This window comes from Lycorma delicatula, chromosome 1 (genome assembly GCF_047948215.1).
Source record: "Lycorma delicatula isolate Av1 chromosome 1, ASM4794821v1, whole genome shotgun sequence".
Lineage (NCBI taxonomy): Eukaryota > Metazoa > Arthropoda > Insecta > Hemiptera > Fulgoridae > Lycorma > Lycorma delicatula.
The window spans coordinates 314,630,777-314,648,095 of record NC_134455.1 but is presented as its reverse complement, the minus strand read 5'-3'; the positions used below and the strand labels follow the sequence as shown (position 1 = coordinate 314,648,095).

The 17,319-nt window shown below is 29.3% G+C and overlaps 1 protein-coding gene across 3 annotated transcripts in view; it reads right to left on the bottom strand.

Moving 5' to 3' along the window:
• LOC142334129 (uncharacterized) overlaps positions 1 to 13,562 on the bottom strand; it is a 30,268-nt gene extending 16,706 nt beyond the window's left edge. For 2 of the 3 annotated variants that reach the window (XR_012758776.1, XM_075381872.1), the window contains exons 1-2: positions 13,416 to 13,562; positions 8,460 to 8,552 (exon numbers count right to left, since the gene is read on the bottom strand). Coding sequence is in view for 2 of the 3 variants with exons in the window: in XM_075381872.1 (XP_075237987.1) it covers positions 8,460 to 8,552 (93 nt within the window). In the remaining variant the exon portion in view is untranslated. The other variant, XM_075381886.1, reaches the window with a different exon arrangement.
• Positions 13,563 to 17,319: the final 3,757 nt, after the last annotated feature.

Sequence of the window (17,319 nt, the reverse complement as noted above, 5' to 3'; positions counted from 1 at the left end):
CTACACCTCCAGTGCTCTATGCTGATGATACAACTCTTTTGTAAGTTGATTAAAGTGTACAAAAATTAGAAGAAAAGCAAGCAGCTAACTTTCTCAGGTTAAAGAAATGGTTTTTTTTGTAACAGCTTGATTCTGAATGATAACAAGACCCAGATTATGACCTTTGGTTTGAAAGAGTTGACCAATCTTGTAGAGAGGTGAAACTTTTGGGACCTTAGTTACATCCCATTTACACATGGAAGGCTCAGATTAAACATTTGTGTAACAGATTGTCAAGAGTAGTTTACATATGGCTTATTTTAGCTTGTTTCAGTGTCAGCTTAATTACAATAATCATCTGTGAGGGCAGTCTCATAATCAAAATATCTTGTCAAAAAGAGTTGTAAGAGTAATGTTGAATCACGGTAATGAGAAATACTGCAAACCTTTGTTTATTAAATTAAAAATCAAGACTATGATTTTATATATATATATAAAATATATATCTGTACATATATTATACATTGCTTAACGTGATAAACAATTTAAATAATTACAATAAAAGATCTGAATTTCATTGTTTACACCTTATACAAAGGTATAAGGCATAAACAAGCTATAAATCCACCACTGGTTAAGATGGCTACACACATAACTGCAAACATGACAAACATGTATAATCAATCTTTTGAACAAGCATGGAAAATTTCCCCTTCGACACCATGCAATACAAGTATGCTTGAACAAGTGCTAGTTTGCACTTAGACTATGTTGAGCTCGAATGACGATGCACTTGCTTTGGCTGCTTTTTGCCTTGTCCATAAGAGGAAAATGTGAAAGAAGAAATATGATATGCGGTTGATGAAAAGAAAACCTATTCCCATATTAATTTACTGAGTGAATTGAAGATAAATCTGCATGATTGGCATAATTACCTCAGAATGAATGAAGAAACTTATATGAACCTTTTGTCACTCGTAACACATTTAATTAAAAAGAAGGATACGATCATGAGAGAAGCTATACCCCCCCACAAAAAATTTAACAGCAACATTACGATTTCTCACGACTGGATGGAGTTATGAAAATGTAAAATATTAAACTTTAATTTCACCACAGCCTCTGACTTACATAGTTCCTGACACCTGCTGTGCTATTTACAAGGTGCTAAAAAGGAATTATTAAAAGGTAAGTGAAACACTTGTTGTTTTCAAATAATTTATTACAACTTACAATTTTTAAAAGAGATACAAGAGAGGAAAAACAATCGTGAAACACTTGACACAAAATATTAAAAACTAAATTAGCCAACGCCAAAACTTTTAATATACAAAGCTAGTGACTGATCAGAATTGTCACTACTCTTGGTTACTGGAGAACGCAATTGATAATATGTTGTTCCATGAGGTTGAGAAAAAATATAGTTATTATTAAAATGCTGAGATGTAGGAAAACCCGTAGAAGATGTAGTAGGTGTAGGCACAATGTTAACAGAATCACAAATACAATGTGATATAGTCAACTGACCCATTTAAGCCATAAATAAAGTTTCATTGATTATTTTTTTCTGCTAGCAATCTTTGAGTGTTATTTGATACATCTCTCATTTTTAGAGTCACATTTTTACTAAGAAAACTGTATCTTAAAACTGCTTTCGGCTTAGATTTTTAAAAATGTTGTATTGTTTCTAGCACAGAATCACATTTATCATTACTTCGCTTAGGGGGTCTAGCAGGAGGTGGTTTTTTGGGAGTTGATTGAACAGGCATTTCCTCAGGTGAAGTACATGTGTCTTGTGCTGTTGGAATAGTTGACTCATTTTCCTGAATAGTTTCCTCCAAATCTCGTGTAGAGTGAGTTGGTTGTTTTCCGGATTTTTCCTGAAAATAATAATATTTAATTATAATTCTATTGCTAGCTTTTAATTACAGTTTTAATAATATGTTCAGCTATTTCTTGGGAAATTGAGGTCAAAATAAAACTATTTACCAATAAAAAAGAAATGTTTTCTTATAAATAGTAATATATGTAATTTTTATCATAATTTTTAATTGTTTCTTAGATAATATTTGTGATTTAATATTTATATTTCTTTCAGTTCCCACAAACAGAAGATGGTTCACTGTAGCGAGGGATTTTGAAAAGAGGTGGAATTTCTCACATTGTCTTGGCTGCCTGGATGGAAAACATATCAAGATCATTCCTCCAGCTGGAAGTGGTTCATTTTTTTTTTAATTACAAACATAAACACAGTATGGTGCTACTTGCCATTGCAGATTCAAATTATAGATTTGTTTGATTTAGGTATGAATGGCAGAGTATCAGATGGAGATGTTCCTCAGAATACAGAATTTTTTAGACTACAAGGTAATTCACTCAACATTCCGAGAGAAAAAGAAGTCGCAAATAGTTAATGTAAACTGCCATATGTTTTGTTGCAGATGATGCTTTTCCTTTGAATGTTAAAACCATACAGAGTGATTTAAACTGCAATCAAAAAAAAATTTTCAACTACAGATTATCTAGAGCATAACAAATTCTTGAGAACATATTTGGGAATTTTGACAGCACGCTTTAGAATTTTTCATACTGCTAACAATTTAGAGCATATTGGTAAAATAGTAATAGCAACTTGTACTTTGTATAATTATTTAATATCAACGATGCATGAAGCCTATGCTCCGCCTGATTTTCTAGGCTCTGAGGGGCATAGAAAATGGTAGTCTGTCCTGGTTTAACATCAAAGGATTCCAATATGTCCCCTTTACAAAGGTCACATAATATTGCAGCAGATATACCATTTCACGCTAACCAAGTAAGACAACAATTCATGGACTACTTCGCCAATGAAGGACAAGTGCTGTGGCAACAAAGCTTTGTTCATTAAAAAACTAAAAATATGTGTATTGAAGTTTTGTATGTTTTGTGAAAATAATTAAAAATAAAAACAAATGAAGGATATGTTATAAAACTGTGCATAAAACTTACCTCTATATCATTCAAGTTGGATGAAAAACTTCTCAGGGTCTTTTAATCTCCCAAAAAGTCAAACAAGTGGTAGTAACACAGTGAAGGCTCATATATTTATTTCATCTGCACCAATGTCAAAGTGACAAGATGCTTCAATTTTTTCCTTTTCTCTTCTATAATTAGTCCTGAAGGCATTTACCTTTTTAACAACTGTATCCTTATCAGTGTTGTTATCCATTAATCTATATTTACTTAAAAGACATCATATGCTGCAACCTTCTTTGTCCTAACATGATACTCTGATGATTTAATTTGCTAAAGACAAAGCTGATTTTGGTTTGGATGAATAAACTCTTCCAGTAATTCTTGGTTGACCTTCTTCAGATGGCTAGACATGATGACACTTACAGAGCTCAATCATGACTGATTTGTTTGTACAAGCCGCCACGTCCTTGGTACACATGTTCTGTTTCACTTGCGCAAGCACAGCTTGTCCAAGCTTTCATGATTCAAATTCAATCCATCATCAAGCAGCTTGTAAAATTAAAATGCTTGCGCAATATTATTGTACAGATGCTAAAGCCTACTTATACAAAATGAATGATCATGCACGCTTGTCAAGTTTGCAGTTATGTGCGTAGCCACCTTTATACTGAAGATTGAGGATAGTTGGATTCAAGAAGTTTGTATTTGTTCAATCCTCTTCCTTTGATAGCACAGATGCTGTGTTTTAAGACGTTTAAAAATAAGCTGCATCAGTGGTTAGTTGAGAACTCGTTTTACTCATTAAAAAAATTTCTGGATTATGGTAAAAGTATTGACTTATGATATTGTTACATTTGCTTATTTTATCTATGTAAGTCTCTAGGTAATTTTAATTTACATACATTGTGTTTTATTTTTATTATATATTTATGTACTATGATAAATTCTATTTTAACATTATGTTGACGAATGAATAAATCATTATTATTCCTACTATTATCTTCAGTTATGGTAAAACAATTAATTTAGTAAAATACTACTCAATTTGTTTCTCAAATATAGAAGACATAAAAAAATAATGAGGAAAGCTGTAAAACAGTAACTGAACATACATCGCCTGGCATGACAATTAGTATTTTTAAATATTTGGTGCACTAATGAGATCTTTCCACATAATTTATAAATCTAAAGAAGAGTTTGAAAGAAAAAAAGGTTTTTAACAATTTAGGGGAAATGAGCAGCAAAGTAACACTTTCAAACCATATTCAGAAATTGTTTTTGAAAGAATAAACTTGGTTAATGATATGCCAAACATGTTGAACTCTGTGGTGAATATGTGGGACTACATGTAAATTTCAGGACTTTATGTCAATGCCTTCTTGTGTGAGTGAGCTTTTCAGCAAATTTTCATACTTCACAGGGCAATTGTGATGTAAATTGACCCAGCACACAGTTTTTTAAACTTCTTGTAGATGATTTAACATTTATATAATATTTTATGATGATACCATTTGAATAACATGATATTTTATTGATTGTTCATTTATTTTATTTTAAAATACCACTTTAGAGCACTGTAATTCATTAATTAAAAAAAAAGATGATTAATTCAAATGAACAATGCATAAATTTTTTTTGAGGAACAAAGATGAATTATTAATTTACTGCATATGTCTACTTCTATGCACGAAGGTTATTTCAACCTGGAAATCATCAGGTTTTAATTTTTTGTGGTAACAAATACATACCTGGTGGCTGAAAAGTAATTTACACCCCCATATAATGTTTTTTATAATTATTTAGATAACTTTATGCGATTTATGGCATTCTTCCTGGTACCTAGGAGAGCTGCTTCAATAAAATATATTTCACTCTTTTTTGATTTTTGGGCGGAGTGGGAGACAACTCAAAAATTTCAAATAGTACCAATGATAATTTTATTTACCACTTTAAAGAGATTGATGAAATGAGAAAAATATGCAATTAAAACTAAATTCTGATCGCCCAATCCAAAATTTTGGCTAACAAAGTGTTAGTTTCAGACAGCTAGCTTTGTAAAACTAAGACATAGTCATATGATATGTTGTTTTAAAGGTCTTTGCAAGACAAGCAAAACAAATTATCAAAAAAGTTAAATTCTAATTATTTAAAACAAAATGGCTACCACAAATGTCATTACGTTAATTAAAAATTAAAAAGAATTTTTCAAATATTTCTCTAATTAAACTTAGTCTTGAATTTAAAAATAATAAATAATAATTTACTCATTTTTAATATTAAAATTTTACTTCATAAGAAACTTTTATTTCATAAGTTGACAATGTCAACAGCTCATCAAAAATTAAGGGTAAATTACATTTTTTTCATTGTTGATTTTGTGATAGTAGCTATCTTTTTTTGCAGGGTGAAAAAAAATCATCGTTATCATCTGGGCAATGATAACGCCTACACGTTACCATCGCCCAGAGTTAACAGCTGTTGAAGTATAATTGCATTAATGTTATTTTAGAAGTTTTGTGTTTTAGTAAGCTTAAAAAAGTATTATTACAAAGGCCTAAAAATATAAAAGGTAAAGAGATTAAAGAAATTATATTTAAAAAAAAAATTAATTTAGGTTAAAAGAGTTTAACCCGATTTAGAAATCTGGTTTTGTTTTTTTTAACTTTGTAAAAAAATCATAATCTATGAAAAAATTCTTGAGTAAAAAACAATGTTTTTCAGTTCAGGAAAAAGTAAAAATAGTATTATTTGGACAAAAAAAAACCAGTGATGGAACAACTAATGTAATTAATAGACGGATCCCAATCATAAAATTTTCAGGATACAGTCAAAAATTTAATAGAAAAGTTTCAATGCACTGGTAGCATTTTAGATGATAAAAAGTCTGGCCGACACAGTACAGATGAAGTTACTGAAGAAGGAATATCAGCAGAAATTTCTTTTAATAATCAACAATTGACAAGAGTGTTTTGCATGAAATAATTTATCTAGATGATCGGTGCAAAAAGTATTAAAAAACATAAATACCATCAATTCAAGATTCAATTAGTACAAGAACTTACTGAAGATGAATTGGGTAGCAAGGTTGAATTTAGCAAAATTTTGACACAGAAATTAACAGTAAGAATTATTTCATTTCATGCTTTAACATATTGTTCACTGACAAAACCTCATTTTCTTTATATATGAAGCTGTTAAAAGACATAATAGTAAGTACTGGTCTCAAAAAAACTGTCACTGATATCATCAAAGTGATACCCAGCATCCATATCATTAAATGCATTGGTTGGAATAATAGGTGACAGACTTCTTGGACTATTTGTCATTAACATTAACTTAGATAGTGATAGATACGTACTATGCTTTCCTAAACGAAAAGATAATTACAGCTCTCAATAATTAACTTGATAACTTGTAGATCAAATGATCAGCACTCATGAGAGAAGATGGATTTTCCAGTTAGATGGTGCTCATTACGTTCGCAACGTGAGAAATGTATTGAACCAGCAGTTTCCAAATCGTTGGATAGGTCGACATGGTACAATTGAATGACCAGTCAAGTCACCTGACCTGAATCTCTTTGATTTCTTCCTGTGGGGGCATTTAAAATCAACTGTTTATAGCTCACAACCAATTTCTCTCAAAGAATTAAAGGAATGCACTGAGACAGAATGCAGCAAGATTTTACCAGAATATTTTCATAATGTATTTTTAATTTTTATTAAGCAGTATTTTTAATTCATGAGATTATAAAACCTTTTTCAGATAAAGAAATAAATTACACTTGAAAAAGTAATGAAATTGCAAATTATTTACTTACATTAAATAGAATTCTTCAGAACTGTAATTTTAATTAAAAGAACTACCTGAAAAATGTTATAATTAATTTTTTCAATTTTTAATTACTGTAATGGCATTTTTGGTCGCCATTTTGGTTTAAATAGTCAGAATTTAATTTTTTGAAATTTTTTATAGTTTTGTATTCTCAAAAAGACCTTTAAAACAAGCAATCACATGACCATATGTCCCATTTAAAAGTTTTGAGTTCTAAAACACTCTAATTTGGAGCTTAATGAGTTAGCCTCACTTATTGAAGATGATTTCCAAAGAGAAAATTGGGATACTTCAAATAACAAAAAAATGAAACGGGAGCACATAACCATAGTTCTACAAAGCTAACTTAAACACATTATTGGTTGCCATTTTGGATTGTAAGATTAGAATTTAGTTTTAATTGTATTATAATTCTTATTTCATCGATCTCTTTAAATTGATATATCAAATTATCATTTGATAACATTTAAAATTTTTGAGTTACCTCCAGCTCCCACTGTCCAAAAATCAAAGAGTGAAGAAATGGAAGTAAAAGGAAGAATGCCACAAACTGCATCCAGTTACCTAAATAATTATAAAAAAAGTTAGAGGGAGATTAAAGTTACTTTTCAGAAACCTGTTATACAGAATGTATTTTACACAGAGTATTTTAGTCGCCCCAGCCGATTTTATCGTAAAATACACAATACAAAAAATGACCAAAACAAAAGTTGCTAAGATAGGAGGGGGACATCTCATGGTGACCCTGGATTTGAACTTGACCGTTATTTCAAGGTTAATATGATTTTTTTAAATTGGATGACCTATTTTTGACTCCACCAATGAAGAGAGCAAAAAATTTACATTGGAATATGTAGTCACACATATGACCTTGAACCTTTTCTTAAGGACATACGGCTAACCATAACAAATAGTGTTATACAATAATGTAGTCATTTTTATGCTCTTTCCCATAGTTTGTGTGATAAATGGCCTAAAATATAAATATTCCAGGAATATTGTATGATCTTCAAAAACGTGTAACTCACATAACACTATCTCTGATAGTTAGCCGTATGGCCTTCAAAAAAGGTTCAAGGTCATATGTGCAATGTACATATTGCAACGTAAAATTTTCTGCTCTTTTCATTGGTGGAGTCAAAAATAGGTCATTCCATTTGAAAAAATCATGTTATTGAAATAAGTTCAAGGTAAAGTTCAAATCCAAGGTCACCATGAAGCGTCCCTCTCCAATCCGAATTAATTTTTTTTGTATTGTGCGTAGTGTATGAGAAAATCGCCTGGGGTGACTAAAATGAAACACCCTATATAAGGAGGAACTAACACACTTCTATTAGCAAAATATTCCTACTTTCAAAAATCATTCTTTAATCTGGTATCAATCAAGACACCTACAACTTAAAGGATTTTAAACTCCTCATCAATAAGATCTCATTAATATAGGAAAATCGATCAGAATTTAAATGCTGTTTTAAATTATAAATACTGGCTGGAAAATTAATCCTTCTTAGGACCATCGGGCAAGTGGACTTCCATTTTACCTCTTGAGAGCTCCACACAATTTTTTTTTCTATGAGTCATGACATTTATTAGCTTACATACAATCCTGTCTTTAATTCTTATTCAGTTAATAGCAATAATAATAAAATTCATGAATATATTTAATATGATTTTTAGAAAATAAATCTTACTATCTTTTGACTTAAACAAGTAATAACAGGTTGGTTGTTATGATCATCCCCTTTGTAAGCTTTATCATCATTTTCAAGATCACAATTCTCCATCTGAAAAATAATAACTTATTTAATACAGGAAATCAATTCTTCATGATGAAGAATGTTAAATATTAAAAGTTTAAATGTTATTTTGAACATTTAAAATTTTAATTACAAGAATACACTCAAAAATACAACTAACAAATAAGGTGCTTGTTCCTTTCCAAGTGGTAGACAGACAAAACTAAAGCAACAATACATGATGTTATTCACAACTGGTAATATTTCAAATATTGAATTCAAGTAATACAGAACAGAGTATAAATGATAGTTTTTTATAAGTGTTTAGTGCAGAGAGAGATGTGTTGTCAACTTAATAAATTGTTAGAAGTCAGTCAGCGATTACGTGATTCACCTTTACCCTTCATATCTCAAATATTATAGAGTTTTATAAATAACATAATTAGTGATAAACAAATTATTTATGCAAAACTAAATGCAAAGGAAATATCAATATCAATAATTGGTTCTGACAAATTTAACAATTGAAAATAAAGAAATATCATGCCATGAATAAATTTTTGAAAAAAAAATTATGTAAATTAAATCTTATACTGATATTTAGGAAGTGAACTTAATGAAATAAGTTAGGTCTAGATGATCCTTTAATTAGATTAATTGTTTACCTTCTTGTTTCCTTCTATTTCATAAGAAACACACTCAAATATATGTTTGGAAACTACCATTTCATTATTAATAATTAAATATGATAATAATTTGTTGAGCTTAAAAACTTTTCCTTCAAACTAATATCTGAAAAACTTAAATAATAAAACAAACTAAAATATTATAAATAAAAATAAATCAACCATTGTTCAAGGTAGTAACCTCATAATTGATAAAAGATAATTCTTTTAATAAAAAAACTTTCTGATTTAGTTATATAATACAAGAGGATCACAATCAAAAACATTAAAAAAGTTGATGTTAAGTTGTTAATGTACTTGATGATACATAACTAGTACAATTGTAAAACTCTTAAGAATATGATACATATTTTTTTAATAAATAAAAAAACGTAAATTATTAGTGAAGAATCTAGACTAAGATATCAGTAATTCTACTGCAGAAAATTCACAACGCAACTTAATTCCCATAAAGCTGGAAAATGACAAAAAATAGAATCTCAAGAACTAATGAATATCTATATAAGTATTAATTAGTATGTAACTGTCATATTAATTCTCAGTAAATAATATTAACTGTAATTATATATATTTTCAGCATGTAGCATGCAAATCTTAGAATGTATATTTCTCAAGAGGTCTTGTGAAATTCTTGATCTAGGTAAAGAAGTGGTTGTTTTTTATTTTAACACATTTTTGATTCATTAACATAAACATTAGAACATGTCAACACACAACAGTCATAAATCTAGAGAGGTTGTTCAAATATAACCTCTAGAGAGGATACAAATAACCTGGAACAAGTCATCAGTTCAACAAATCTTTTTTATTATAAATTAATTTTTCTGAGTCTGTTGAAATTCAAACCAATAACTTTTTAAGTAATTTTAAAATATTTTTGAAAAGAGAATAGAAATCTTATAGTAAATCATATCACTCATTTTTACTTCCTTGAAGGAAATAAATAAAGTATTGTGATCGTGAAAAATTTCGGTTTTCAGATTTCAATGGAAATAGAGATTTTGACTAGTTTCAGCATGACGTTTGTACATAGGTACATATGTATCTCGCATAACTCAAAAACAATTAGCCATACGATGTTGAAATTTTGAATTTTGGACTGTTGTCACATCTAGTTGTGCACCTACCCTTTTGATTGCAATCAACTGGACCAAAAGTGTCCAAAAAAGCCTAAAATCCAAACCTTTTTTTCTTAATTTAAATATATTGATTTATTAATAATTATTAACCTGTTTTACAATAAATAATTATTCAATAAAAAAAAAATGAAAAAATATCAGACGTTATTAATGAAATAAAATTTTATGTACTTTTCATTTTAAAAAAATGTGTATATGTAATTTAATAGGCATAAAGAAAGTCATGTGGTATCTACATAAGATTTTTTTGTTCATTGAAATAAAACTATAAAAAAAAGATTAGTAAACCTAAACACTGATATGTATTTTAGTTGAAATAACACATGATTTTGAGATACAATAAAAATAAAAGTGGTATTTATTTATTATTTTGTTTGTTGCTGTTTGTAGAAAAAGTATGATAACAGTAATGATCAAAGAACTGCTGCGAGTAAGAATAGTTTTATTTTAACATGTTTGTCATTCTTGTTAGAAGTCTGAAAAAGTTATCCTATGGGACATTTTTTTATATCACACGATATCCATATGCACTAAATGAAAAGTTTGAGTATAATGAATAAACTTATAAAAAAGAAAAATTTCAGTCACTGTGTTGAATGGTTTAACAAAGAATGAAAGTGTTTTGACAGAATAGCAAGTTGATTTGTTTGTCTTAAAGACTAACAAGTCGCCTTAGAACAATCCATAAGCACCGATCAGCACAAGAAATGGAAAAACTTGTTCCAGAATTATATTTTTGTTTAAGAAACATCCATTTACATAGGAGTTGTAGTATTATTAAAAATAAAAAAAATTAGGATCACTAAGTAGTTAAATATGCTGTCAAACACCCTGAAACAACATACATAGCAAATAACAGACAACTGGGCTTGGCTCATTTATGAATGGCATTTTTTGAAAGTTCTTTGCTGATTTATCATACATCTAAAAATTGCCAGGTGAATAGTTCTGTACTGGTGTTCACTTGTGCAAGGAATTGTTTTATTTTCTAGCATAAGTTACATAACAACAATAGACATCAGCAATCTTACATTTGTCACTCCAGAAAATGGCAAAATCATTCATAAGAACAACAAACATCCATTGCCAAGCTTACAAGTGAAAGTGAGGATGAAGTGATCTTCTTTTGCTTTCTTCAATGAATCAGAAATATTTAATGGGAATTTAAGTTAAGTTGTTGTGAATTTTATGCAGTAGAATTACTGATATCTTAGTTGAGATTCTTCACTAATAATTTACTTTTTTTTTATTTATTAAAAAAATATGTATACATATCAGTAAATCAAGCACAGTGGAATACATGTGCCTTGTATGAATGATATCTTCAAACTATTTACCAAAGGGATTGGCTGGAAATTCATCATTACACTCATAGTAGCAACTCTTGACTGCTCTTATGCCTCAGTATTGTCTCACAACCATAAGAAAGTTTGGGATAGATAACGTAAAGAAACAAATTACTGTACTACTATTATAACGAAATGAAGTAGTTATACTACTTCAAATCATCAGATAAATTGTTTTTTCTTATAACAATTAAAGCTTTATTTTACTACTTTTGGTCTTCAGTGTTTGTGTTGAGTAACATTATCTTAATAATTCAGGTATTAATAAAGTGTTAGCAAATAGGTTTACTTGGTGTAATGAGAAAAAAAAAGTTGAAAAGGGAAACAGACACTTTTAAATCTACTTTTTAAATTTAATGTTTGATTAGAAGAGTATCTTAGATGCTTAAAGATCGAATAAATTATGCAGATAAGAGATCCATTTTTTTATTTGCTCAGAAAAGAAATCAAGTTACCACAGATTAAAAATACAATCAAAGATGAGAAATGTGAATCATAAACACCAATCAAAGTACAATGAAATTTACAGTTTAGTGTTACACCAAAAATTGATGGGAACAACTTTCAACATACAATTCAAAGATGTATTGCTGAAGAGAGAGGTGTTTACATTAGAAAAGAATTATTTCAATATACATTAAAGATGAAAAAGCAAAGGAACCTGCAACTTTGATGTATAATCCATTTGGACAAATGGAGGGGATGCCTGAAGTATACATTAAAGTAAATAGTTTGATTTCTAAAAATGATATTAAAATTAATAATAATCAATTTAATGTAGTGGTAAATTGATTATTATTAATTTTACTAATGTATTTTAGATAATCACATTATTTAAACCATAAAAAAACCTTTTACACAGATTTCAAACAATTTGACTGAACAGCAGAGTTGATATAAACTTTCTACATAATCGGATTGGATTTTCTGAAAATATTGAATATAGAATTTGCAAAAAATAACGTAATTAAAAAAAAACTTTAAGGAGTTTATGAAACTGGGCTACTTTTAATACATTTCTAAATTGAAATGTTCCATCGAGGTTTTATTTTTCTGTTGTGAAAAATTTTCAATAAGAATGCTTTCTAGAAAAATAAATTTATAATCATAAACGAAGGGCCATAACGTAAAAATGTTTGTATATTTTTTAAAGTTTTACGCAACAAAATAAAAAGATTTTAACTGTATTAAAAAGAATGAAAATTATTTTTTCACTCATAGAACGCATTATGAAAAAAAAACCTTGGATACAAAATTTTAAAGCCCGTCAAAAATACAAGAATTTTGTATGCAAATATTCATTAATAACTTAATAATTTTCCTAGTCAAAATTTTTAACATCCCAACATGAAAATTTGTGGATTCATTTTAATAGTATAGGCATATTTAAAATATAAAAATTACAGTTTCATAAATTTCAATTCAGATTAAACCTTATAAGTTTTCAATTTGTAGGAAAACTGAGGAAAATGGGAGGGGTTTAAATATGGCTAGCATCGTAACTCGACTAAACTGTGTATTTGTATAAATATTTCTGCCCCGACTAACCTACACAATAACGAATCTAAGCGTCCACTGCCTACGTAAAATTTTCAAACGATCGAGTGGAATTGCATGTGATATACTGCAGATCCAAAATAATTTCAAATTACGTGCATAATAAATAAAAAACATCCTCATATATAGTTAAGATACTAAACTTCATTACTTATTACCGAAATCAAACATAACTACACTTACTCGTACAGGAACAGTCGTCAGGAAATTACTCCTAAGCTTCGCCTCACACAATTCTACGGATCAATGATGCCAACTCATGCATCTCATCTCATCTCATCTTTAATGTTAATCCACATATACTGTGTAGAGGACTCGTATAGTTGAGTTGGTAAAATTTGAAGAATAAACTAGCGCTACTAAATGAGTGGTAGAACTAAATAAAATGAAAGGCGCGTGCGTAGAGATACGAGTAGGGGTAAACCACTTTTTAAACTTATGCGTAGAATTGTTAGGATTTGTATTTGGAACACTGATCTCCATTTAAATTTTCTACAACTGTCAGTAAATTTCTGTTGTGTTGCGAAAATGACCGTTTTTCTGGTTATCTGACTTTTCTTTTGTTTAACCTCCGGTTCCGCAGTCAAGCAATTCTTTCCGTAAAGGATGAGATGAGTGTTTTGTAGCGTGTGTGAAAAATGTCATCCCTGATGGTTGTCTGTCTAGTAAAATAAACATCACTACCATCACGATCATAGTCGCGCAATAGATTTATTTAGTTCCCAGCCGCTCATTATACGGCACTGAAATACGCTTCAATATTGAACAATTTTTCAATTTTCGCTGGTTCCTTATCCAGTTATATAAGATCAGAGTGTTAATCGCAAAAAGACGTTAATGACAAAATAATTATCTATAATAAGGTTAATGCTGAAATTACATGAAAGCTTCGCATTAATTTAAATACAATCAGAAGTTGATATCACGATTTCTTTAATTAAACATACTTTAATAAATATATAACGTGTACATAGAAATAAAATAGAATTTAAAATAATAAACAAAATCAATAAAGCCAGATCAAAAATATTATTTATATTTCGCCTTTTTGAAGCCAAAATTAAAACCCCACAAAATAGCGTCAAATTAAATAACCACCATCTGACTATTTGGCATTGTAAAAATTCATAGAAATTAAACATTTTTAAAATAATCGAAAAACTGATAGATTTTATTTTTAATATTTATTTTGTTGCAGCAAATGGATGAAAAAAGAACCATTTGGAAAAATATAGTTAAAAGAAGAGACAGACTTATAGCCCACATATTAAGGCATCCTGGAATAGTCGCTTTAATATTGGAGGGACAGGCAGGCAATGTTTGGAATATATAAAACAAATTGTTAGGTATGTAGGATTTAGGGGGTATTTTGAAATGAAACAACTAGCACTAGATAGCGAATCTTGGAGAGCTGCATCAAACCAGTCAAATGACTGAAGACAAAAAAAAATTATTTAAACATTTTGGATGAAACGAATTCTGTGTTTTGCAGCAGGTAAAACAGGTTTCAATCCAGGTTGTTTTGAGATGAAGAACTCAAGCTCAAATACTGTGGATTACTGCAGATACTGCAGATTTAAAAAAGCCACAAATTCTACGAATTTAAAAGAGGTAGATATATACAAAACTGGTTAAGAAATCAAACATTCCTTTCAGAGACAAAAGTTAAAGCTTGAACTGTATGAACTAATAACAAAAGAGAATGAACAGTAATATGTTTGCTGCACCATTGAGAAGAAAGAGATTAGTATCACCTAGGATTTAACACAATTAAATTAATTTGGACTGGACTGAAAAACTGGGTAGTGTATATTTAATCTGAAAGACAATATATGTCTGTGCCAGCATAAAGTATCTGAAATTAGAAGAGGTGTGCAAAGAAAATGCAGTCGCACCAAAAAGTGAAAGAACAACATAAGACAATTCAGAGATCAATCAATTGAGGACACAATGAGTCCTTTATCATTAATGTCAATAAGGATTCGGAAAGTTTGTGATCGTCATTTGATACTCTATGTAGACAAATAATTAATACATTTATCTTTCCTCATTTACTTTCCTCAGTGTCGAGATTCCGAGATTAAAATATCTTGCTCTCAGATCAATGATGCTACCAAGTGTGTAGTTGTGGTCTCAAAGATTTGGAGAGATAAAAAAGTATCAGAAGTTATATCTCTGGTCATTTGCTGCAAAAGTCAGAAACAATATTGCCGATTTTTTTTTTGAATCGCTTAAGCCATAACTCGGTTCAAGAGTTATATTTTTAGCACAGGAACCTGTAAATCTTTTGTATTTTTTAGGTAATTAATTTACAAATGAATGAATATTTTTATTTTTTGCAAAATAATTTACATCAAGCTTAATACTATTTTACAACATTTGAAGTTATATCTAAAATAAATATTTATATTTTAATATTTTTTTGTTGACACTACTCTTAAGATTGGTTAACTTATTAAAGCTAAAAGGTAAAACACAGAGCAAGAAATTAAGTTATCTGTATCTAGGAGACACCAGCATATATATTTGTTGCAACAAAATATTTATGTACAATATAAGCACAAATTTCTTATATGATTGAGGAATAATTTTAGTTTATATAACTGCAATAATAAATCATTCTTTGACAACATTGAGATTTCTAATGTTGGTGTGATAAAACAATATTGAGTGCTCAGCAGCAAGTTGGGATATTTTATCACCACTGACGACCTGACATGAATTTAGCTATACCCCTAGACCTTGGTTGTCAAGACTAGAATCCTCAGCCAGAAGCTCCAAAGGAATTTTTGCTCAGGAAATGCCTTTGTTTGCTATTTCACAAAGTGCCAAAGGCAGGGATCCCTTGCCTCCAGAAGTAACCCACTAATTTGACTTTCAATATGCTGCTATAATTCCGCTTAGTGTAACATTTCAAAATCATCGGTGATGTTGAAAAGAGAGCTACCACTTTCCTCAGTGTTGAGATTCCAAGATTAGAATACCTTGCTCTCAGATTAATAATGTTACCTATTTGTAGTTCGGGGTCTCAAAGATTTGGAGAGATATAGGAATATCAGAAGTCATATTTCTGGTCATTTTGCTGTGAAAGTCAACAACAATGTTGCCAATTTTTTTTTTATGTTGTTTAGGCTGTAACTTAGTCAGCAGTACCAGTAAAATACAATATTAAAGGTTAATTACTGGACAGATATCATCAATTTTCTATGAAATTCTCAAATATTATTTGATGTTTTATTTCTTTGTTTTTCAGTATTTAATATAATTTTTATTGGATTAAACAGACAGGACGAAATAATAGAATGAGTAATTCAGTTTTTTAATAGTATTCAAATTGTCTCAATTTGAGTCATATATTTTCTTACACATATTCAAGACAGTTACTCTTCACCAAATGGATCGATTTTGATAAGTTTTTAAAAAGTTTGTGATTAATTTTCTTTAGTTGTTACATTGTAACTTTACCTCATTAATTTAAATGAATGTTTTTTAAAGAAAGCGATAAGTTGTCTACATAGAAGATATGTGTAATTTTGTTGGTCATTACTGCTTGGTATTGAATGGTTACAATGTAAATACAGACTGATTTCATTCTGAATTTCTATTACTCGTCAAAAATTTATATCAGAACTTAGAGATATGAGATTATCTATGAACTGAACTTAATCTATGGGCCATGGATTTCAACTTAGTTATGAGAACATAGAATAAAAATTTATGCAGTTATCGCATTTCAGAGAGCCTTAGCTCATGCTTAGTAACAGTTTCTTATGATATTTCTCAGTATTCTTTTCCTTTTTTTAGGACACAGCATTTTTGTCTATGCATTTCTAAAAGGGAACATCTTATTTAATGTACACAGTTTTGTCATAAAAACCTTCCTTATTTTTAATAGAATAAAATTAAGAAATTAAAAATAACCTGAAAAAAAGCATTGAAAAATAATATTTTTTTATTAAAAGAAGTCGTTGCTACTTTCTGAAGTCAGCGCCAAATGAAGGGTTTGGCAAGTGTTTTAACTTTGATGCCAACTTATACAGTTGAAATTTATCAGTTGGAAAAGAATTATTTATCACCTTCCATTGTC